At 47.3% G+C, this 23,491-nt stretch overlaps 2 protein-coding genes across 2 annotated transcripts; both read left to right on the forward strand.

Annotated features, from left to right (window-relative positions):
* Positions 1-414: 414 nt before the first annotated feature.
* On the forward strand, positions 415-5,065 carry LOC136496500 (F-box/kelch-repeat protein At5g43190-like). Its single transcript, XM_066492197.1, has 4 exons — positions 415-1,535; positions 1,727-1,875; positions 4,550-4,589; positions 4,716-5,065. Coding segments are annotated over exons 1-2 (1,044 nt in total). The 5' UTR covers positions 415-492; the 3' UTR covers positions 1,728-1,875; positions 4,550-4,589; positions 4,716-5,065.
* Positions 5,066-19,130: 14,065 nt separating this feature from the next.
* LOC136497542 (bidirectional sugar transporter SWEET1a) lies at positions 19,131-23,186 on the forward strand. The gene is made up of 6 exons (XM_066493378.1): positions 19,131-19,379; positions 19,509-19,545; positions 19,918-20,013; positions 20,898-21,180; positions 21,270-21,389; positions 22,541-23,186. The coding sequence occupies exons 1-6, from the start codon at positions 19,343-19,345 to the stop codon at positions 22,772-22,774; spliced, it is 807 nt and encodes a 268-aa protein (XP_066349475.1). The 5' UTR covers positions 19,131-19,342; the 3' UTR covers positions 22,775-23,186.
* The last annotated feature ends 305 nt before the right edge of the window (positions 23,187-23,491 follow it).

The raw sequence follows: 23,491 nt of genomic DNA on the forward strand, positions 1-23,491 counted from the left end.
TTTGTTCTTTAGGCCTTGTTTAGATTGTAAGTTTTTTCACTCTCTCTCCGTCACATCAAATCGTTGGACACATGTATGGAGTATTAAATGTAGATAAAAATAACTAATTACACAGTTTGATTGTAAATTACGAGACGAATCTTTTGAGCCTAGTTAGACCATGATTGAATAATAATTGTCAAATACAAACGAAAGTACTATAGTGCCAAATACTGATTCCTAACCTCAATCTAAACCAGGCCTTAACTCTGATTTTGTAACAATGAAATCCACCAGAGTACTTTTCGGAGCCCTGCCAAAGGGCCTCTAGTATGCCGACAGGTGGGCCTAGTACCCTGCCATCAATTCTCGCATCCCTGGGCCCTGGCTCCTGGTCGCTTGTCTTTTCTCCAGCCTCCCTGACCTCCCCATTTTGCTCTCCACCGTAAACAGCAGAGAAAAAACAGAATCCCAGATCCACTCATCCACCGCTCCCCATTTCCATCCGCGGCCATGGCCTCAGCCGACGCCGACGCCGGCACCTGCCCGTGGGACGCCCTCCCGTCGCACCTCCAGGAGCGCATCCTCTCCCTCCTCCCCATCACCGAACTACTTCCCGTCGCCGCCGTGTCCCGCGCGCTCCGCCGCCTCCTGCGCTCCCCGGCGTTCCACGCCCTCCTCTCCCCGCACCGCCTCGACGCCTTCTTCCTCCTTTCCCCACGGCTCGCCGTCCACCCGCTGTCCCGCCGCGTCCTCACTTTGCCCGCGCTCGCCGCGCTCTCTCCCCCTTCCTACCCTCTCGTCTCCTCCCCGTCCCCATCACTCCTTATCACCTGCGCCTCACTCCAGCTCCTCCCGCCGATCCCCTACGGAGCCTACCTCCTCTCCGTTATCGTCCCGTCGCGCCGCTCCTCCCCTTCCTGCACCCTCGTTGCCGTCACTACCAGCGCTGCCGTGCGTTCTTACACCCTGGACACCGACGATCCCTCCCCGCGGTGGGCGTCTAGAGGCGATCTCTCGCTTTCCCTCACGATCCTGGGAAACGCCGCGGTCGCCGGTGACCGCGGCAAGCTCTTCGTCCTCGGCCGTGGCCCCGACGCGCTCTTGGTTTTTGATCTCGTGACGGGGACATGGGAGGTGCCGCCTGTTGTGATGCCACAAGGTCTCACTACGGCGCACCTGTTTGTTTTTTATGGGAGCCTGTTCTTAGTAGGTGGGATTGAGAGCTTTGGAGAAGTGGAGCGGGTGGTGGTCTGGCGGTTGGACGACGATAAGGAGGAGGAGGTGTGGTGGAGGGAGGTGAGCGTGATGCCGACGGAGGTTTTTGATGAGCTGCTGGCTGGTAGGTTTGGCAGTTTTTGGCATTTTCAGGCTGCGGACAGATTGGGGATTGTTTGCTTGTATAATGCCGTGGATGGGAGGCTGGTCATGTTTGATGCGGCTGATGGCGCGTGGACAGTGCTGCCACGATTGTCTGGGTTGGATGCAGACGAGAGCCTCAGGTGGTTTGGACATGTCTTGGAGCCAGGAGTTGAAATCTTGATGGGACTACGTTGGTGAGGCTTTGTTCTTAACTTAGTATTTCAGTTGAGTCCTGGAAGGTTCAGGTTTATGCTCCTTGAGTCTTGATGGGAGTGTCTGTGTAAACAAGAATAAGTAGGATAGCTAACTTTTTTGCTCATTTTTTGTCATTTGCTGTTTAGAATTCTCTGCCGTAAAAGCTGATTCCAATAACATCCCATTGCAGATCTCATGCTAACGTCATTAAACTCACAAAGCTGAAGTTATTAAAAGAGGTGTATGCAAGTCCCTGGCAATTACCAATGCATTAGAGCTTCTGAAGGTCCCAGAGCAAAATTCTTACCATCCTTTCCTTTTCGAGAGAAGAACTTCATGGTTAGAATGTGTAACTTATCTATCAATATATTATCTCTCTCTCTTTTTATTTCTTCACTATGCTGTACCCAGCTTTGATCTGTACGTCCCGGGACGTACATATGAAAAATCAAATGTATTGATAAAACCATGTTAGATTTATTGTCTTACATGCAATGTTCAGCTTGTTGGCTGATAAAACAAGATTGTCCTGTTTCCTCAACTTCTTGCAGTGAGAACTATTTGTACATATAGGTATTAGTTTCATAGTAATAAACATAATATATATCTGATATATCACAAACCACCATTACGAAATTAGCTTTATATAGTTTAGATGCACTAATATAAGCTTGCCTATGATGGATGTCGATGTTAGGTTCTTATGTTGATGGCTGGAACTATCTTAAGCCAAAGTATAAATGGCTGGAAATGGAACGATACATGTAATCCTTTCTGGAAAATTCTTCTTTGATGCTTCTCATTCACCCTTCCCATTTAGTTCAGGGGAAAAGGCTTCTGAATTTTCGAAATGGCTTATAGGGCAGCAAAAGAATATTGGGCGTGATTGGTTGCTTTGGTGAGGGGGAGCCGGGATGGAGAGCCGGTCCAGGATGGTGAGATGCATGCTCAAACCGTGCACTTAGTCGTGTTTGGTTGTCTTTGTTGTTGGTCCAGTATGAGATAAGATCTTGTTTGGTTGCATGCATGGATGAGAGTTGAGTGTATGACACATGGGTCCCTGCGCCATGCCTGTATCAAGCCATCCTGTATGGAGAGGGAAGTGGAAATTGAGAAGATGAAGTCGTGCGGGATGGAGGAGGGCAGATGAATGAAAGGATACAGGCGAAAGGTGCGAGGACAACCAAACACACCGCATGAATGAGGTCAGACATCAAAACGGTGCGGAGACGGTCTGATTCGGCCTACCAATCACGCCCATTGTGGACAGTACAGATTAGTTGTATGCAGATCTACAATGCAGCGAAATTGTCCACCTTTTTTCTCTAGTCGGAGAGCTTCTCATTTCACCTTCCTTGCCAAGTGAAGGAGGTGGCGAGGCCGATGAGCCTAACAACTTCAGTACTTCCATGGAAGATATGAGTAAATTCGATGACAATGCCCACAAACGCAAGGCTATGGACATCAAAATCAGTAAGACTAAGGCTAGTCTCATTTGGGGTTTCATGTCCTAGTTTCCGAGACTCCTATATGTTGGAAACAATGTAGATTAGTTTCATCTCCATGAAACTCATTTTACTCCTATGAAACTTTGATCATCTTTCTCTTCATTAATATTGTGCCATGTCAGCATATTTGCTAAGGCCTTGTTTGGATGTTATTGAATTCACCTCAATCCACGTGTGTTGCGGTGGAATTTAGTTCAACTTCCACTCCAATCCACCTCAACACACGTGGATTGATGCGAATCCGACTACATCCAAACAAGGCCTAAGTTGGTTAGCTTATTCAATGCCCCTGAAACTCTCATGAACCCCACTAAGACTGGCCTAAGAAACACAAACCTTTGACCAAGATAGATAGTGACCTCTGCTACCGTCGAGAGAAAGGTTTCCCTGATATCCAAGTGGCTTTGAATAAAGAGAGGATTCAAACAAGAAATCTCATGAAAGTGTTGCATCATAAAGAATGCCTTATGTTTACTTTAGCTAGGGAAATGGGCAGCAAGTATGTTCATTCCTAGGTAGAAAGCTGTGACATGTTATCAGATTTAAACAAGAGTCTGAATTTGATCAATGGCTTCACAGTTCAATGCATATATGATGGTGTGCAGATTATTGACTCATTTCATAAGCCAAAGTATCATATAACTAGACTTGCTGAATGCAGTCATTGTAGCTGCTTGCGAGCTCCGGCTTTTGAAATAGCATCGACTGGGGACACCAAAAATATTAAAAGAGAAGCATGCAATGCCAATTAGTAATTTGCAGCGAACTTGCAAAAGATCTTGGCAATGGGCACACTGTAACAGTTCTTAATTTTCAAAGGATTTAAAGCTCTCATTTGCATAGTCAAAGTCCTGGAGATGATTAAAGTCCATCTGTCCCCAGGGCTGTGGTTGCTGTCATGTTGCGAAAGCCATATTTACAATCCAATATTACCATGGATAAATGGTGATGGCAGCATGAATAGCACTGTCTATGAAGGTTTAAATTGCCGAATTATTGGATATGTCATGCAATATCCAGGAATTGTTGAGGTTTGTGTTTATTTTTAATACTTAGACCTGCTTATTTTGTAATGGAAAATTTTCCAAAGTTTTATATATATGCAATTGGATCTGTGAGTTCTTGGGTTAGTTGTATTATGTTACATGAAGAAGGCATGCTTTGTTTTTTACATTCAAAATAACCAGTCTTCTAGAAAGATTTTTTTGAACACAAATGAAAGCTCACTACTCCCCTTGTGCGTTTGATGGTCTTAATGTGTGCTGTTTTTGTGTGGCTACTGTGCTTGTTTTCTGTGTATTATTAGGGTATGCTTCTTTTTTATTTCTCTTTATTTCTTAGTGTTCTAGTCACAGAAAGTCCTCGTGTGGGTTTGTCTTAACTAATGGGGTGGTTCTTCTGAATGTTATTTACTGAAAGAAGTTTCCATTACCATATGGAGTTACAATTTTACCTATCTGTCATTGTTGTCCTTTTGATTGTGTGCTCTGCTTTTTGTGTATCAGGAGGACGTTTTCCATAGGATGGATGTACTGGAATCCACAGGTATATTGACTAGTAGATGATAATATTTGTACTTGTACATTCGATATTCAAATGTCATTGTGTTTAAATATTATTTTTACGTTTTTTTTTTCATATGTTTTCCCTTGCTCCCATTGGTTTATACAGACATGCAGGACCTAGGTGGGAAGGCTTACAATCGATAAAACACTATTCAGGTGTTTGATGAACCTGTGCCTACTTCTCCAACGATACTGCGGAGTCTTTTGAAGCAAGGCCACTGTAAAAAATCTTCAACGAGTGGAAGGCGGTTCTTTGCTAATCCAATGAGTACCTTCCAGATGTAACCGTGTAGGACAATGCGGATGGCGATGGTCGCTCTATATTTGTACACATTGTTATGGTCGCTCTATATTTGTACACATTGTTACTTATTATTAAGCCTTTGCAACATGTCTTCCCCAGATACTGTTTCACACCTGAAAAGACCAATGCTTACATGCTAGCTACTTACACTGGGCACACTCTCGGTCTGAGCTAAAGATGGCAATGGGTGTCCAAAACCCAATGGGTTTTTACCCTATTAGGGCATGGTCATGGGCATGGATTAAAATCCTTACCCATGGGTATGCTAATGGGCAAAAAGCCATGCCCATCGGGTATGCGGGTGTGGGCGTGGTATTGCATCACTCGAACCCGCAAACCCATGGGCACATGTATACCCGGTTTGCATATGAGATCTAGGCATATGTTTTTTGTCTTGTGTTCTTGGCTGGCTGATTATGTTTATCTCTTTTATATTGTTTAATTGTCTGGTGTTTCTAGTTTGTTGCATATGTTTGTATCTGTTATATATCTACAAATTTTTTATATGCTCATTTTCATGAAGTGACATCTTAAATATGTTCTTTGAGTATGGGCCCATGGGTACCTGATACCCACATGGGCATGGGTATGGCCACATAATTGTATCCGTGCGTGGGCATGGGTTTCTTAAAGGGTACGAATTATCGTCCCGTTCGTTTGGGCTGGTTTAACTTATAAGTCATGGCTAAAAGTACTATTTGTTGGTTTGGTGTGAGAGAAAAATATTGTTTGTTGAAGTTTATAAGTTAAATACAACCAAACGAAAAAGCTGCATCCTAGCGGGCACTGGTTTGGTTGGGCAATACCCATCAGGTAGGAACCCCCTAGCGGGCACTGGTTTGGTTGGGCAATACCCATCAGGTAGGAACCCATTGCCATCTTTAACTCTGAGCCATGACTACATAATTCAGCCCTGTATGCTGCCAAAGTATCGAATATCGATAGCCCTTGGTGTTTGCTCTGCAAAAGTGGGCGGACATGGTCTTGACAGGCTAAATGTTGAACTTTCTGAAAGGGCACGAGAAATCCCACGGCGGACACTGTGCTTACTGCTGACTCGTTTAATTTTATTCACTGTTTTTTAGCCTAATTTTATTCACTGTTGATTCACCCGGTAATGTCTGACCAACTTCAAGTTGAAAACAGGCCTGTACATGCAAGTTGGCATGCACAGACACCATGCGGTTTCAGCGTAAGTAGTGTTCATGTTGAACGGTGCCGCTGCTATAGTGCTATAGCAGCATTAGTTTCCGGAATGACACGATCTCGTCATCGAAGCGAGCCTAGACCGTACCAATCCAGGCATCAAAACCGCGGGCCCAAAAGTTTCTACATCGCTCTCCAATCAAATCATACGCGTACGTAGGCCGTAGCATCAGTCCGTTCGGCTTACTGAAACTTGCTAAAAAATACTAATATAGCTAAATTGTTGTGAGAGAAAAATATATATAAAAAAAAAACAAGCCGAATTGGGTAAGCCGAAATGGGCCGATGCGTAGTAGGCGTCCAAGTGAGCAGGTGGCCCGTGGCCGCGCCCTTGCCGCTGCCAGACAGAGCAGCAGAAAGGGCACGCACTTCGTGCAGCTCAGGAAGGAAAAGCCAATGCAGGAAAGGCCACTACTAGAGACTGCCAGTTCCAGTGCACCACTGTGTTTACCAGCCCAGCAATGCAGCAAGTGGCCAGGTGCAGGCGTGCATCTGGTAACTGGAAGGCGTAAACGTAAACGGGACGTTCGGCCCGACTCCAAGTTTTCTCCGGCCCACAATGGACCCAGTGACAGCAAAGATGCTGTTGCGTTACGTGGTGCCTGTCGTGTGTGAGCAGTAGGTGATTTCGTTCACGGATGACTGTGTGAGGATGGGATTAGTGTAACCAGGACCAGCCGAACAGGTCGTTTCCTTCCGACACAATCGTTCTGCCATTTCTCATTCTTGTTCCATTTCTTCAGCATCTGATACTCTTATCACTACCGCATATCATCAACATGGTGCTCGGAATTCCTGCCGAAAAAGAGGCTTTATCCCAGCGTCGGTTCGCCTGTCACGTCCGCCGCCGGGCCAAAAGCCTGCGTCACATAGTCGGCGCGCCAAAAGGGGTACGGGTCGGATTTGCCTGGCGCACCTCTGCCCTGGACGAGAATTTCTGCCTTCCAGAATCAGCCGCTACGTCCTTTTTGTATCCATTCTTCCTGCCATCAGCTATCAGCCTGTTCGGGAGGCCGTATCGTATCGTGGATTATTTACTGCTGACTGGTTTAGTGTGAGAGAAAAACACTGTTCCTGGCTGGAAATTTACGATCATTTACGAGCAAGCGAATGGTTTCCACGAATGGTTTCCACCTAGGACCGTGCTTGCCTGACATTCGATCCAGCTCGTGCACGCTGCCAAGCGGCTGTTGAGAAACTGCGGATTCTTTCTCGTCATCGGCCCTCACCACTCAGCGGACCCTCTTGCTTCACCAAAACCAGAACAGGAGACCGGCTCTCCATGCCATTTGGATCAGGGTCCATGTCCATGCCACGACATCACCGGACACCCCAAAAAAAAAACAAGGTAGGAGAGCGTTACGTCGTTACACGGTGGGGCGTCGCGGATCGAGTTGTGCGCATCACTGTGAGTCTGTGACACTGAGCCGCCGAGCCCTAGCTAGAGAGAGGATCGCGCGGATATTTACGTGACAGGACACCGGCACAACTGGCGGGCCCGTGTGTGCACCACGCCTCGACACTGCTCTGGAAAAAAATATTTTCGCATTGGGCGGTGACTGGGCGCCTGACTGATTGATGGGTCGGAGCGAGTGCGAGACGTGACGCGGTCTAGCCGGTCCCGGCCCCGGCCGGCTGGTCACGATCTGTGCGGCGGCGCCGCGCACGGCACACCGCATGCACGCGGGCGCCATGTGCGTCGGATTTGGACCCAGCCGTTGTTGCTTGCTTTTGCTTGGTACGATCATCATCGCGCGCGCACTCACGTACGCTCGGAATCTCGATACGCGCCAATGCACGCACAAGTACCATAGTATTGCCGGAAGCTACAACATACAGTGCTCCGTGTATATGTTGTCGAGTCAAACCTTATCTGCCTACCGGATAGCAGTGCCACATCACAGCATGCATGGGCCACAGATAACGCAATGCAGCGCAGTGTTGCTGTACTCTACGATCGAGCCGTAAACCGTACATCGTGGGTACATGCACGTGTATCTGTTCCTTTGGTACGTAGACAAAGACAAGTATGTATATACTGCTACTGGCAGAGATCAATTGGACGAAGTACGTATATACAAATATACTACGGCGTCATTGAGACTTGAGAGTCTATACTCCGTATCTCCGAGGCGTGGTAGGCGTACGTATGAGAATGCGTCTACCGCTAGCTAGGCTGCCGCGGCCGGCGCCTACCCTAGGACGACGGATCGGCCGAGTGCCATGCATGCCGCCGCGTACGCATGGGCAGTTGGGCACACAGCCATAAAACGCCAATGGCAATGCCCGAACCGATAGATCGACCACGAGTTGCCACCGACCCAACGATCATCCATCCATCCATCCACCAGAGCCGCGCGCGCCATCGATGAGCCTGATCTGACCCGTTTGACACATCCTCCCACCTGCTGTTTCCGATTGAGTCGTCGGTGTACGTTTTCCAGACGTGGACCGATCGCCGCCGGCGCGCGCGGATGAGCACGCCATTAGCCATTTCCTCTGCTTGATCGGTGTTCGGCGTTGCATCGGTGCAAGCAACGGCGGCCTAGCTAGTGCCATGCCAACAACCACTACGGCCGTAGCGTCTGGCGATGAGTACATTTGGTCGAGTTGGCGTCTCTATTAGCGCCTCACAACTTCACAAGTTCCGATACGTGCCGACGTGCGTGCCCATCCCTGCTGGGCTCTGCCGTACTGCCAATTATCCGGTGTATAGACCGCGCCGCACGCATGTATGGCAGTAAATCCATCAATTTTGCTGGATGGACGACGTACCTACGTCTACGTGCAGCTTTATATCCTTATGGTCTCCACGTAGTGTATACGACGTATGCATTCGGTGACGTAGGGCAGTGTATATGAAGCTATGAACGTACCAATGAGTCCTTATATGAAAAAAAAAAGACTATTGGCTCCGTGAGTTGATCGACTGAATTGTCACCTGTTTAACTGTTTTTGTTAAAGGGTGGAGCGAGTAACTTCGAGCTCCCTGCTTTTGGTGGGTGTTCGGCTGGCTGTATAAGTCAGCTTATTTGCTGACTTATAAGCCACAGAATAATATTTTTCTCTTTTAAAAAACCAGCCATACAAATTAGCACAAGCAGCTTATTTGCTAATGGTTGTACCAGCACTGCTATGCTCTATTCCTATCCACTGCATGCATAGTGTTGATACAACTCTAGGAATTAATTTATGTAAGACAGGACACAGTAGTGCTGGTACAACTTATAGCAATATAAAAAACTTTTTATCCCCTGAGCTGTATTTTCATATTATGCTTATTGGTGTCATAGTTTTTTTTCTATATAAATCTAGTTAAATATGAAAAGTTTGACTTAAGACAACTCTATACGTTAATTTATCTAGGGTCGGAGGGAGTACTATTTACTCCCTTAATTTTTTTTTTTTTTTTGCGAAATTACTCCCTTTGTTTTTAAATAAATAGCATTTGGGACAAGCAGCTACGCCATTTGTCCTAAATGACGTTTATTTGATTTCTTTTCTTGAAAGGACGTATATACTGTCAAGCGAAGCAGGGAGCATCTTGTTAAATGTTAGCCAACAAATTAAAGGCACAGCGAGGACTACAGACTACAGTATTAGGCAATCACATTATCCCACGAAAGAAATATCTGCTCCAACAAAAGACAATCCTTTTCAGAGCGCGGCTTGTTTATCAGGGGGAATAAAGTGCTGAAAGATATGCTGAACTGCATGACACGACCTTTATGCATCAATCAAAACGCATATATATACACGGAGAGAGCCAAACCGAAAGGCTATCTATCCATCTGGGCCTGCAAGCTTTTGCGCATCGCATGTGGATGGAGGATAAGACGTCGAATCATTGGGTTGGCGGGCAACAATTTGCCAATACGGCAGCGCATACATGATGTCTGAATTCTGAATTTCTGAATTCTGATACATATCCAGCGACCAGCCATCCCGCCGTGTATGCACTGATGCGCACACACACACATTGACGCACACCGTCGTCGCCGTCCGATCCGTGTCCCTGCTGGTTTCGCTGTATGCAGCCAACGCAGAGCGCCATCAGATGGACTGGCCTCTCTTGCATTGTCCAGGGCCACAAGTAATCAGTCTGTTCGACGGCCTGTATTCGGCTTATAAGCCTTGGCTTATCAGCCAATGAATATTATTTTTTGTTAGATTGATCTCTAATCCCAAACTAGACTCAACGGCTTAGTTGGGCCTTTGATTCACGACCTGATCGGGGGCGTCCAGCCCACTGTGACTGGAGGGCCCCTGTCACACTGCGCTATATATAGAGGTGGGGGTCGGCGGCTCTGAGTACGAGGTTTACCGTGAGCCGAGCTCCCCACCGAAACCTAAACCCTAATCCCGATTAGAGAGGGGCGTAGTCAGTGACGGGAAGCCACCAGCCGCGCCGCCCCGCTCCACCGACGTCGACGACTTCATTGACCTCTTCCCTAAACGTCGCTGCCCGTGCGCAGACTTCACCAACGAATGAGATGGTGGCTCCTGGACCATCTCCCTTTGCGGTGTCAGGTACGACACGTTCTTCTTCTATTCATCTCTGTCTCTCTACTCTCGATGTCGCATTCACAGTAAAGAAGTAAAGAGAACCCGCTAGACCTAACCCTAGATGATCTTTTCGATCTCAACAATGGTACTAGAGACAGGTCTTCTAGGGCTTTTAGATCTAGATCGGGTGAACGAAAAACACAGTGAAATCGAATCCCTAACCCTAGTTTTGATCCAAAATTTCTAACCCTAACCGGGTAAAAGAAAATAGAAAAGAGACCGGGAGGGTGGCGGGCATCACTCAACTGCCGGTCACCACCGCCACCGCTCGGGGAAAGGTGCCGCATCGCCGTCTTCGCCGGTGCGCGGCAAGAAAAGAACAGAGCCCGTTTGGATCTGAGAAGAGAAGAGAAAAGGGTCTCGGCACACGAAGCCGAACCCTAACCCACGAAGCACTCGCTGGGAAAGATGAATAGTGACTCTAGTGAGTCAAACCCTAACCCTAACTTGACTTAACCCTAACCCTAATCCCCAATCGAATGAAATCCGAGAAGAACAGAGAAGAAGATCAAAAAATAGATGAAGAAAAGGAGAAAGGGGAAAAGAGGAAGGGGCCTACCTCGCCGTTCACCGCGCTGCCGCCTCGCCGGCGCGCAGGAAGATGGCCGGGCCGTGCGAGCTCCGGCAAAGGGCACCGCCGCTAGTCCGCTCGACGACGGCGCGCTCACCCGCGTGGGGAGCGCGCGCGCCGACGAAGGGGCCGGCGACGGCGCCATGCTTCACTGTGTCTCGCGTCTTGCTCTCGGTCGCTCGCTGTTGCTGCGCTGAGGGGAGAAGAAAGGAGCGCGGCGAGAGAGAGAGGGCGGAAGAAACAAATGGCTAGGGTTTCGGGTGCTGGCCGCCGCGTCGCAGTTTTGATCCTCCGAAGCGCGCGCTCGGTCGTCCGATCTGCATCGACGGTGCGGAAGCCACGGGCCGAAGGCCGGCCCAGGCGGGCGTGAGCGGGCGAGCCGCTTTCCCGGCCCAGGCCCAGGTTGCGGCCTGGGTGGGAGGCGCGCGCGCAAGGCAGGCCAAACCGCTTTCTTGGTCGGGCCGAAGGAACAGTATTAATTGAGTCAAGTTTTTTTTTCCTTTTTTGTTTTCCAGTAAATGTCTATTTCTGGAAAATGATAAATGGCTCAAAGAAAATAGAAAATAGATTTTTTCTGTGGACAAAATTCATTAAATTAAATTAGTTTTTCTGCTGCTAAAGAAATAGTTTATTCTCCGAGAAGAACAGAGAAGAATATGCATGTACCGGCGTCACTTATCGTTCTAGGACGAAATGATTGTACGCAGCGGCCTCGGACAGGAGCTGAAAACGATCGGTCCTTGCTGCGCTGCACACGAAAGGGGCTAGCCGTTGATGAAGGTCTCCGGACTCCGGTACATGAAGGATGCTGATTGGCTTCTCCGAATGCGATTGTGTGCAGTAGCAGCTTTGGACCAACTCCTAGTGCTGCATTGTACCGCCTGAACATCGCGCCAAAGACAAATGAAGATAAAACAAACAAAGCTGATGGATGGCTACTGATCACAGCTCACAGATGTGCTACCGTGCCCTCAATTGGTGCCCTGAACTTCTGTGATCGCTATCTTTTAAGGCAAGCGACACAGGTGTGTATGCAGTGGTGTGAGTCGTTTTTCTTCTCTCCAGAAGTAGTTTGGTGACGAGCACGCGGAGCTGTCTTTGGGTACAGACAGGCATACGCATGTGTAGGAGGGGGCTACTAGGAGCAGGCAGGCAGGCATCAGGCACAGCCGCGACAGGGGCAGGGCACCACGCCACCACCTTTGTGGAACGCATATGTTCTGTGGGCACGCAAGCAGGGCACATACGTATGCATCACCATGTCCGGCCACTTTTGCCAAGGCCATGGCGAGCGAGTGCGCTAGCATGGGTCAAGGGATGGTAGGGATATGGGGGATGGTGTCTCAAAGTACCTTTAGACGTAATCAGTGGATAAATTGCTTCATTTAGATAAGGTAACTTGCTGATACACCTCACCAAAAGGGCAGTCACGGTCATGTCGCCACCGACGAGGTAGCAGCGACGTGGAAGCGCGGTCTAGTGGCGGCGGTGAAGGCGATGGCGTTTTTCCGTCACTTACAGTGGGACCTTCTAAATCGGACTAGAGCTAGGACATGATGGGGCGTTGACGTCTGCAGTGAACCTCTTGTCTCGAGCCCCAGCCCCCACCTCTTATTTATTGTGCTGCGCGACAGGGGCCCATCAGCCAGTAGAAAGGCTGGGCGCTCCCGATCAAGGCGTGGATTAAGGGCCCAATTGGTTGTTGGACTAATTGGTAAAGATCAACCTAACATTCTTCCCCTTGATTTCACCTTATGATTTAAACTTAACTTTCTTTTTTCTTTTCTCATTCCATCACAGATCAATGCATAGAGCGTACCTCATCGTCACGGTCAGTTATCATTAGATTTAACAGCTAAAATGCACCTCTCTGTTTTAAAACATATACTCAACTAGGCCCTTAGTATCCAGAAATCATTGGCTTTCCCGTAAACCCATGTCGACTATGTGTTCTCTGAACGCACTGGGTGGTAAGCCTTTGGTAAGCGGATCCGCAAGTACTTACTCGGTACTTATGTACTTAATGTTTTCAAAATTATTCTGGATTTTCTCCTTTACAATATATAACTTAGTGCCAATGTGTTTGGCAGCACACTTACCTGTTATCTTAGAAATTAATTTACTTTAAATGGTTATTGCTGTTGTCTACCATTGTTAAATCCGGATACAAATTTTCTTAACCTCCTTTTGTCTATTCCTGGAGCCTCATGTCAAGCTATACTATGGTATGCATCACTGATGATATCACAACTGTTTCTTTGGAGCTTTTCCACAATAATACTCCAACTGCGAGTGTTAGCAACTACTGTGGATTTCACTACCCATCTCGCCAAGACTTAATATTTATACCCTCAACTATTTGAGAGTACTTGTTCTTTCTTACTCAGCATGAGGCCTATGATACTTTGCAAAATTACAAGATATTCTCAACTCCATTCTAGTGATCTATATCTGGACTGGACTTCTACCAAAATATTCCGGATACGTAAAACTACGTCAGGATAAGTTCTTACTTGTACTTGTACACTCATCAAGCTTCCAATAGTTGAAGCATATGAAACCATGTTCATTTGATCGATCTCGTATCGGTTCCTAAAACAGTTAAAGTTTTCAAATCTATTACCCTTGACTATAGGAGCAGACGTAGGTTTACTCGCATGCATACTTTATTTCTTTAGAATATTTTCTAAGTATGCCTTTATGATAGTCCTAATACCCTATTTTTCTATCTCGGTGAATTTCGATTCCTAGAACCAATGCCGCTTCACCAAGATCATTCACATTAAAACTTGAGGACAAAACTTCTTCTTCTCCAATGACAGATTAATATCAATACTAGTGAGTAGAATGTCATCTATTCACAGGATGTGGAAAATAAATTTTTCATTCTTGAACTTCGTATAAACGCTATTGCCCTTCTTATTTTCTTTAAACCCAAACTTTCTTATCGTTTTATCAACTTCAAATACTATTGTCTAGAGACTTACTTTTAATTCATAAATAGATTTCAACAGGCGGCATCCCATATATTCTTTTCTTCCACGACAAAACCTTTTGGGTTGTGCCATGTAAATGTTTTCATACAAATCTCCATTGAGAAATGCCGTCTTTACATCCATCTGATGTAACTCTAAATCGTAATATGCCATGAACACCATTATAATTCTAAAAGAATCATTGCATGAGACTGAAGAGAAAACTCTCATCGTAATCTATTCATTCTCTTTGCGTAAAGCCTTTTGCTATAAGTTATGCTTTGTATCTTTCCACATTCCCTTTGAAGTCATATTTTGTCTTGTAGACCCTTTTCACAGTCTACTATTTTGGCTCTATTAGAAATTTCTTCTAAGCCCCAAATATTATTGGTATTCAACGAGTTCATTTCAACTTCCATTGTTTCTAGTCATTTAGACGAGTAAACGCTTCTTATAGCTTCTTCAAATGAGGTGGGATCACCCTCCATTTGAATAGACTTCATAGTCATCAGAAAACTGGTTTATTAATTCTTTGAGACCTTCTGGGGCCTCAGCTACTGGTACTTTCATATGGGGCTGTTGTTGCTCTTCATTGCCGAGAGGCAATTGATTCTACAGGCTCCTGTATAACAAGATCTTTATTTACATTATTCATCTTCTTCGAAGAGCTAACAACAGGTGTTGTATTAGTCATACAATATCAACAGGTATTGAGAAACTTGTTGCTCCGGAGTCACTGGAGTGGGCACGCAGTCCCTTTTCTCTCCAAGTCTTAGGTCTCTACATACCTCTACATACCATGCTCCCCCTGATCTTTCTATCTTTTCTAAAGATAGTGTATCTTTAAATATCTTATTTTGGGTTTAATTTGTTAAAACCTCATATGGCGTTTTAAGCACCTTAACATCCTTCAGGCTGACTACGCTATCTTCCTGTCCGAACTTTAAATGGTCCAAGAATTTAGCTTTTTCTCTGCTTATGGGTATTATTGTTGTGACCGTTGTACTCCTACAACGGTCGCATTCATCTTAATTAATCTTTATCTCACTTTTAATAAAGAGTATCTTTCTTAATTGATCTTAATATTCTTCCCAGCGAAATATGGCATGAACTTTACTGCCATAATTTTGAGAACTAATCAGAAAACCTGTGAACGAGGAGACACTTATAACTTACTTCATTCACATGATTATGTCATGTAAACAAAGTTATTTCTTGATCCATTTAAGAGTATACTTTCCTTATTTCACTTCAAGAACTCAACGAGGTCTTTCATTAGCAGTACTTTTGCAAGTCATGCTTGCATCTTTTCTTATCTTTTGGTTAGTATTGACCATGACGATGTATTTCTATTGTGTCACGGTCAATACTAGGACATCATAAGAGCTACCCAAACTTCTCTAGCTATGCGGGATACAAAACATGTGAATCATCACAAAACTTCTCCCGCCATCTAGGATTGACTAGCATAAGTACTATGCCAAAACTTCTTCCCATACGGGATAAATTTATATACAAATACACATGCTTAATCCAACGTTAGTCAAGTTAGACACGCATGTTACTTATTACAACTCTTATAAAAAACATTCACTTATACTTCATTTTCCAATTAAATCTTCCCGTTGATTCCAATTTAATCAGAAAAATTATTAAACTAACAAAAAATAGTCCTGAGTTGGCTTGACTCAAGCCTTTTCTTTCACATAGCCCATCATTGCAGCCCGTTGACATACAACCGAGTGATCTCGTCGGTTAAAAATAAAACATACAAGATGCTTATGTATCAATTCTACATCACCGTTGGGCAGAAAATAGAATTAATGCATAAAACCTATAAATTAACTTGGAAGACATATAACTACTCTTCAAAATTAAATTCTCCTATTGGTTTGAATTTAATTAGAAGATAATCAACATCATTGTAGTGAAAACATAATAATAAAATACATTCTTTTAGTTCAGGGGCATTTCTTGGTCTTTGTCTACTCTCTGAAAATTGACCATGTTGGTGTAAAATTTATTAGAGATTTAAACTTCAACCATAAACTCATTATAATATCGTTATCATCAACGTTGGTCAGAAAATAACAATACCATAATTTAACATAAACAAATCAGACAACTCCTCTAATTTAATTTTTCTCATTGGTTCCAATTTAATTAGAGGATAAATATAATCATAATTTACTAAATATAATTGCTCTTCAAATTAATTTCTTCCATTGGTTCGAATTTAATTAGAAGATAATAAACATTAAACTTTGTAGGAAACATAAAAAATATAATTTATCTACTTTTCATAAGCATTTCACTGTACTTATCTACTCTATAAATAATTTATCCCGTTGGTTCAAAATTGAATAGAGATGAAAAACTAATCAAAATTCATCAAAATTCGCTTCTGAAAATAAATAAACAAATTCTTAACCTTTATTGTGCATTCGGCCGGACCCATCAGGCGCTCGCGCGTGCCGGCCTGTGGCCAAGCCCATCTCGCAACTACGCTCCCGCGTGCCAGCCCATGGCCAAACGCGCGCTGCCACGCTCCGCGTCCCAGGCCACAACCTGGGCCTGGGTCAGAATTCTACTCTGTGCGCGCGCTCACCCGCAGGCCCAGCTAACGGCCCAAGCGATCTCAGCCATCGATCTGAATCGGACGGTCGCCCGCGCTTCTCGCCCGGAACAAAACCGGCGCCGCGCCGCTACCCCGTGGAAACCCTAGGTCCATTCATCATTCTCCTTCCCCTCCTCTCCTCAGTGCCGAGACGGAGAGTGGCGACTGAGGCGGCCGCCGGTGGCGGCCAGAGAGAGAGGTGGCGGCGCCGCTGCGGGGCCCCTCGTCGGCGCGCGCTTACCCGAGGGTGAGCGCGCCACCATCGAGCCACCCCCGAGCCTACAGAGCTCCCCAAACCCTAACTTCACTTTCTCCTTTTCTTTTCAGTCTCACGGGCGGCGTTCGAAGACAACGGTAACGGTGGCCGCACAAGGCAGCTGGAGGAGGAATGCGGCACCGCCGCAGGCCCCTCGACGTCGAGTGGCCTCGCGTCGGCGCCCTGAGCCCACTCGTCGGCGACCTAGCGTCGAGCGATGGCTCGTCCTGCTCTACCCGCGCGACGTCGGTGGTGTCGGCGGCAGAGGAGCCCCGGTGAGTCCCTCTTCCTCTCCGTCCATGTTCTTTAGGGTTAGGGTTTCTGATCTGGAAAACTATTCATCTAAACTGTTCATCTCCTTCTGATTTTTACTCGATTTTCTACCCAAAACTCTAGATCTACGCACTAGAAAACCTGGCTCTGGTACCACTGATAGGTCTGAAAGTACTTCTAGACGTAGATCAGTGGGTAAAATGCTTAACTTAGATAAGGAAACTTGCTGATATACCTCATCAAAAGGGCAGTCACGGCCATGGCGCTGCCGACGAGGTAGCAGCGACATGGAAGTGCGGTCTAATGGCGGCGGCGAAGGCGATGACGCTTCCCGTCGCTTACGGCGCGCCCTTCTAGATCGGACTAGGGCCAGGACATGATGGGGCGCCGGCGGCTACAGTGAACTTTTTGTTTCGAGGCCTAGCCATCACCTTCTATTTATTGCGCTGCGCAACAGGAACCCATCAGCCAGTAGAAAGGCTGAGCGCCCGGATTAAGGACCAGGCACATGCAAGGTGACGAGTGACCTCTTTTCTGCGCCTTCCTCTGTCTGCGCTCACATGCATGCCGGACCTGACCCTGAGCACAGCAGACAGTAGCCCTCCACCCGTCCACCGTCCGAGACCAGTGCACGGTGCACCGCCGCTCTTGTTGCACTACACAGGGGAGCTTGAGCTCCCCGGAGTGACAGGGTGGAACGCGCGGCCCTGCATTGTTGTCGACGCCTTGACACGCCAGGTTTGGATTGCAGTAGCGTGCGGTGCAAACCTTGTTGCCGACTTGCCGGGAGGGTTCAGGACTCGAGAGAGGACCGGACAGATCGGAGGAGGACACGCGCCGGCCGCCCACCCGCCGCGCTGCGACCAGGGGATTCGATTGGATCGGCAAATAAAACGCTCGGACGCGGACGGGACAACCGTGAATTGCGCCGGCGGCGACTCTTGTCGTCGTCGTCGCCGCCTTCTCGCGCGGAACGCCGTGTTGCCTGCCTCCAGCCACGCCCTCCCTGGCCACCGCCGCGCTCGCTGCTCCGGGTCCTCCGCCGCCGAACGGTGCCACGCAACGCTCGCCACCGATCGCATGACCGCGTAACGAGGATCCTCCCGTGAACGGTACGCCGTACGTGCTCGGCAGGATCCCCATTTCGTCAGCGGTCAGTTGGCCATGACCCATGGGGATCTGTTTGTCCCGTGAGGCCGGGTAGGGTAGCCCGTAGCCACATGGCGGGGCCGCAGGCCGCAGCAAAAACGCGAATTCTGCTGCTGCTGCTTTCGTGATTCTGCCATTCCACTCCGAGGATTTGACCGTTGGTGCTGCAGAAGTGTACGCTCCAGCTCCTGTTTAGCAACTTAACAAGATTTCCGTTCCGTTGCGTGCCAAGCCATCATCATCAGGGTAGGACGACGCACGAGTGTTGCAGAGACACGTACGCATAACGCATGCTTCTCCATGTTGCCGTACAGTACAGGAAGCTGCGTGTGTAGCTTGTCTATCTTACGTACGTATTTACCACAGACAAATGACAGTTTTCAGGCACTTTGACTCCTCACTAAATTGACTAATAAGGAAGATAAGAACGTATGGGCTCCCCTCCAAACTTTAAACTCTCATACAGACACCATCTGCGTACGTATTTGGCCTCTTCTCCTACGGTCGGTCCTACCTTACCACCCAAGATCAACCTTCCTCTGCAGTCTGCTCTTTATATATACGCCACACCGCTCATTTCCTGCTGCACCGAGTGACACGGGCACAAACACACCGGATTTGCGTTGGCTACTGCGCCCACCAGCCTTTCAGAGCTAGCTAACCGTTCGTTGGTTGTCCTCACCTGGACCGGGAAGGAGTCCAGTCCACTACCCCCTCTCTTTTCCACCTCTGCTCCATTTAGGTTTGAGCCCAGCAGCCGAGGGTCCGTTCAGGCCAACGATAAGCAAAGCAGAAGTTGAAGGGCCGTAATCCGAGATGGAGCATATCGCCAGGTTTTTCTTCGGAGTTTCTGGTCAGTGTCATCATGCCATTGCTGCCTCTAGCTGATGATGGTCTTCTCTTGTTCTTGTATAATACTGCACCTATCTGAGCTGTGGTTTAGTGGGTTCGTCGTCTAATCTCTATTGGATCTGTTTGCTAGGGAATGTCATTGCGCTCTTCCTCTTCCTGTCGCCTGTGTAAGTTTTGATTCCATGTACCTGAATCCTTCTGTTTCTCACTGTCCGCGTCCATGCGTAAAAAAATGAAAGCAGAGAAGCTATATAGTACTTACTACTCCTTTATGACAAAGACTAACAAGGGAGAATGAGTGGGGAGAGAAAGGTTTTACTAGCATCTTTTAGGTTCAATCCTTTCTAGTGAAACTCTGAATTTCGTTTTTTTTTTAAAAAACAAGCATCTTTTCTCCATCCGGAATGCTTCTTCTTCTTCACAGCCATGCCGCACCTTTTTCTTGCCTCCTCTGCCTCGGCCGTCAGGGGCATCACAGCACGGCGCATGTTTGTAGTGCCTCCTCTGACGGGTGAGAAAATCTGGCGAATTCTTTGCAGTGTCACCTTCTGGAGGATCATCAGGAAGCGGTCGACGGAGGACTTCTCCGGCGTGCCCTACAACATGACGCTGCTCAACTGCCTCCTATCAGCTTGGTAACTAACTGCTCTGAGTCTCAAGAGACACGACCTTTCGATGAGCACTTCACATCATTTCTGTTTCCTCAGTAAATTAACTCGCAGATTAATTAGAGGGTCTAGATATTCTTCAGCGGGTTCTTGTGACATGATATATATTATGACACTGCAAAGAATGGTAGAATGGCCAGATAATTAGTATACGGTAGACACTGTATACTTTTGTATTCTTGTGACATGATATATATTATGCAGTGGCTGTAAACCAGTAAAACCGGCGTGTAGTATAGTTTTACATTTCAGAAATGCTGCATGGTTTGCTGGCCTGGATGAAGCAAACACTTGGCTCTTAGCGTAGCCTCTAGCCAACCCGTCCTCTAGATAGAGCGATAGAATGGTAGAGTGCTACCCGTGGACCCACTCGCCAGCACTGAAGGTCTGTTAGTCGGCTGAGTTGTGAGAGAAAAATACTATAGATTTAGCTGATAAGCCGGCTGATAAGTTCAAACGAAAAGACCCGTAGGATAAAAGGGAAAAATGTTTTATTGCACTGCAAGTCTGCACCACAGCCCGTGGGAGCAGCCTGTCGGCATTGCCAGAGTGGAGATGACATGTGGGCCTCGCGTCCCTTGTGGTCGCACATGCAGCTTCACGTTCAAGTGTTTATATTGTAGCCCCAAACAAATAGTTTTCATGTTTTTTTCTTTTTGGTTATGATGATGATGGATGATTTTGGTTATGATGATGATGAATGATTTGGTTGGGCAAGAAAATTCAAGGCGTCCCGTTTGATTTTCACGCACCCTTGCATGCATGTGAAGATCGATGTGCTAGGTCATCAATCATCATGCATTCGTCTGAATTTAGTTTAGTTAATTTGTGTGAGATTTATATGCATACAGGTACGGCCTGCCGTTCGTGTCCCCGAACAACATCCTGGTGTCGACGATCAACGGGACGGGGTCGGTGATCGAGGCCATCTACATGGTGATCTTCCTCATCTTCGCGGTGGACCGGCGGGCCAGGCTCCGCATGCTGGGCCTGCTCAGCATCGTCGCCTCCATCTTCACCACCGTGGTGCTCGTCTCGCTGCTGGCCCTCCATGGCAACGCCCGCAAGGTCTTCTGCGGCCTCGCCGCCACCATCTTCTCCATCTGCATGTACGCATCGCCGCTCTCCATCATGGTAAGCAACGATCGATGCTAGCTTGCGGCCGGGCGTCCTTGATATCCACGACATCAGTTAATTAACAAGCATGTGCTTGGTGTGTGCAGAGGTTGGTGATCAAGACGAAGAGCGTGGAGTTCATGCCGTTCCTGCTCTCCCTGGCCGTGTTCCTGTGCGGCACCTCCTGGTTCATCTACGGCCTCCTCGGCCGCGACCCCTTCGTCATTGTACGTAGGCTTCTCTCCCTCTCTGATCCTGAGCTGCACACTCCCGTCTTTGAGCACTCTGACGAGGACGAGGACGAGGATGCTATCCTATCCGCTGCCGGCCGTACGCACGTGCTGCGCGCCTGTCGTCCGATGCGTACTTGGAAACGACTGCAGTACTATACTGCACCGCTAGCTGTTGCCATTGAACGCCTCTGACCAGTACAGTACCCCGGGCCGGCGTCGATTGCCCTTTCGGTGTCCTGCCCAACCAGGCGCACATGCCTGCCGCTGCCGATGCACGGGCATGGGCGCCAGTAGCGTGGGCGTGGCCACCCACAGGCAGAGGCAGCGCAGGCACAGCGGCACACCGGCGCTGCCGACGGACCGCGGTCACCGTGCCCCTGTGCACGCAGGATTATTGGACCAGACAGGGGAACAGCGCCGCGCCCTCTTCCTAGTCGCAATGCTAGCGAACAAACAAACTGCACTTCAGTACACCAAGGCGACAAACTACGATGAAATGAAATATCTACGCCAATATTTCCAATCTCTCATTAACCCTGGACAAAAATAACCGAGAACCGAGAACCGAACCGAAATAACCGGAACCGAAACCGAATTAATCGAAACCGAAAATTTCGGTTCCTAATTCGGTTCCTAATATTGAAGAACCGAAATAACCGAAGAAAATTCGGTTCCTACTCTCGGTTAACTGAATTAACCGAAAGAACCGAATTACATGAACTATACTTCACTTACTTGTATTTTGTAGGATTATGTTTAGTTTATGTGTAATGTTTTATATTTGAACTGCTATATATTTGTGTTACTATATTGCTATTGTTTTCTTATATATTATTATTATTAAAAATGAATACAGTGTTGCATAAATTTGCCTCAGAACAAGTATATTTATTATTGTCTTGAGGTCTTCTGAAAAAATTCGGTTAGTTCGATTAGAACCGGAACCGAACCGAAATAACCGAGAACCGAAATGCTCGGTTCCTAAAATTTTTTTGGAACTGATCAGTTTCATTTTATAGGAACCGAATTTCATCAATAATCGAGGGGAACCGAATGCCCACCCTGATCTCTCATCGCGATATCATGTCAGTTTCATGTAGTCCAAATATGCCCGTTACTAACGCAGCCACTGTCTGTGCGTGCAGATCCCGAACGGATGCGGCAGCTTCCTGGGCCTGGTGCAGCTCATCCTGTACTTCATCTACCGGAAAAACAAGGGCCCCGCCGCGCCGGCCGGCAAGGGAGAGGATGCTGCTGCCGCGGACGTGGAGGACGCGAAGAAGGTGGCCGCTGCCGTGGAGCTGGCCGACGCCACGACCAAAAAGGCGGCCGCCGACACCGTCGTCGGCGACAGCAAGATCGTCACCAGCCAGGTGTAGGCGGCCGGCTGCGTGCGCGCGTGTGCTGAAACGGCGAGGCTTTACTGGTTGGGATGATGAACAGCCTAAAAATGAGGCTGCCTACTGAATTAGTTTGTTGGTGAATCGGATTGGTGTTGATTTCTTTGGGCTTTTACTGGTTGTCAGTCTCATCTCGGTCTCTCTCCCGGAGGCTCCCCTAACAACGCAGTTAGATCTGTTCGCTTGAGTTTATAAATCAGAACAGCTCTATTTTTTAAGTCATTGAACATTGTTTTTATCTCACAACAAATTAGTCCTATAAATTAGCCGCAGCAGCAATAAGTCATGCCGAACAGAGCTGTAGCTTCTGAAACAGAGCTGTGTCACAGAGCTCTCAAGTTGTGTTCTTATTTTCTTTTGTTCCATCTCTCTCCTTCTCTGGCTCTCTACAACTGCTTATCTACCCACAATTTCTCTAGAAATGTATTAAACTATCTGAGAAATTGGTCCTATGAGTATTGTGCGTCAGCAATGCATCTTTTGCGTGCACGGTGAAACATTGAACCCTGAGTTATCACAATAGTTTTGAAGTGTGCTTGGAGCACGCTCTTTAGCGAAGAGGTTATCAGACCCCCACATGTGTGGAAAAGATGATTGCCTCTCACACTCTCTCAAAGGTTAACAGCTTCAGGAGCTACTTTTTGCTAAACATGTAAAAAACAGTTCCTTAAGTGGAGCTACTTCCTCCGTCCTAGA

Source organism: Miscanthus floridulus, chromosome 12 (genome assembly GCF_019320115.1).
Source record: "Miscanthus floridulus cultivar M001 chromosome 12, ASM1932011v1, whole genome shotgun sequence".
In the NCBI taxonomy this organism is placed as follows: Eukaryota; Viridiplantae; Streptophyta; class Magnoliopsida; order Poales; family Poaceae; genus Miscanthus; species Miscanthus floridulus.

Excerpts from the sequence above, each read along its gene's own strand:
- LOC136496500 (XM_066492197.1), top strand. The coding sequence starts at position 493 with ATGGCCTCAGCCGACGCCGACGCCGGCACCTGCCCGTGGGACGCCCTC.
- LOC136497542 (XM_066493378.1), top strand. The coding sequence starts at position 19,343 with ATGGAGCATATCGCCAGGTTTTTCTTCGGAGTTTCTG. Across the intron at positions 19,380-19,508 it reads GTTTTTCTTCGGAGTTTCTG|GGAATGTCATTGCGCTCTTC; the intron begins GTCAGTGTCATC and ends TCTGTTTGCTAG. Across the intron at positions 21,390-22,540 it reads GCCGCGACCCCTTCGTCATT|ATCCCGAACGGATGCGGCAG; the intron begins GTACGTAGGCTT and ends CTGTGCGTGCAG.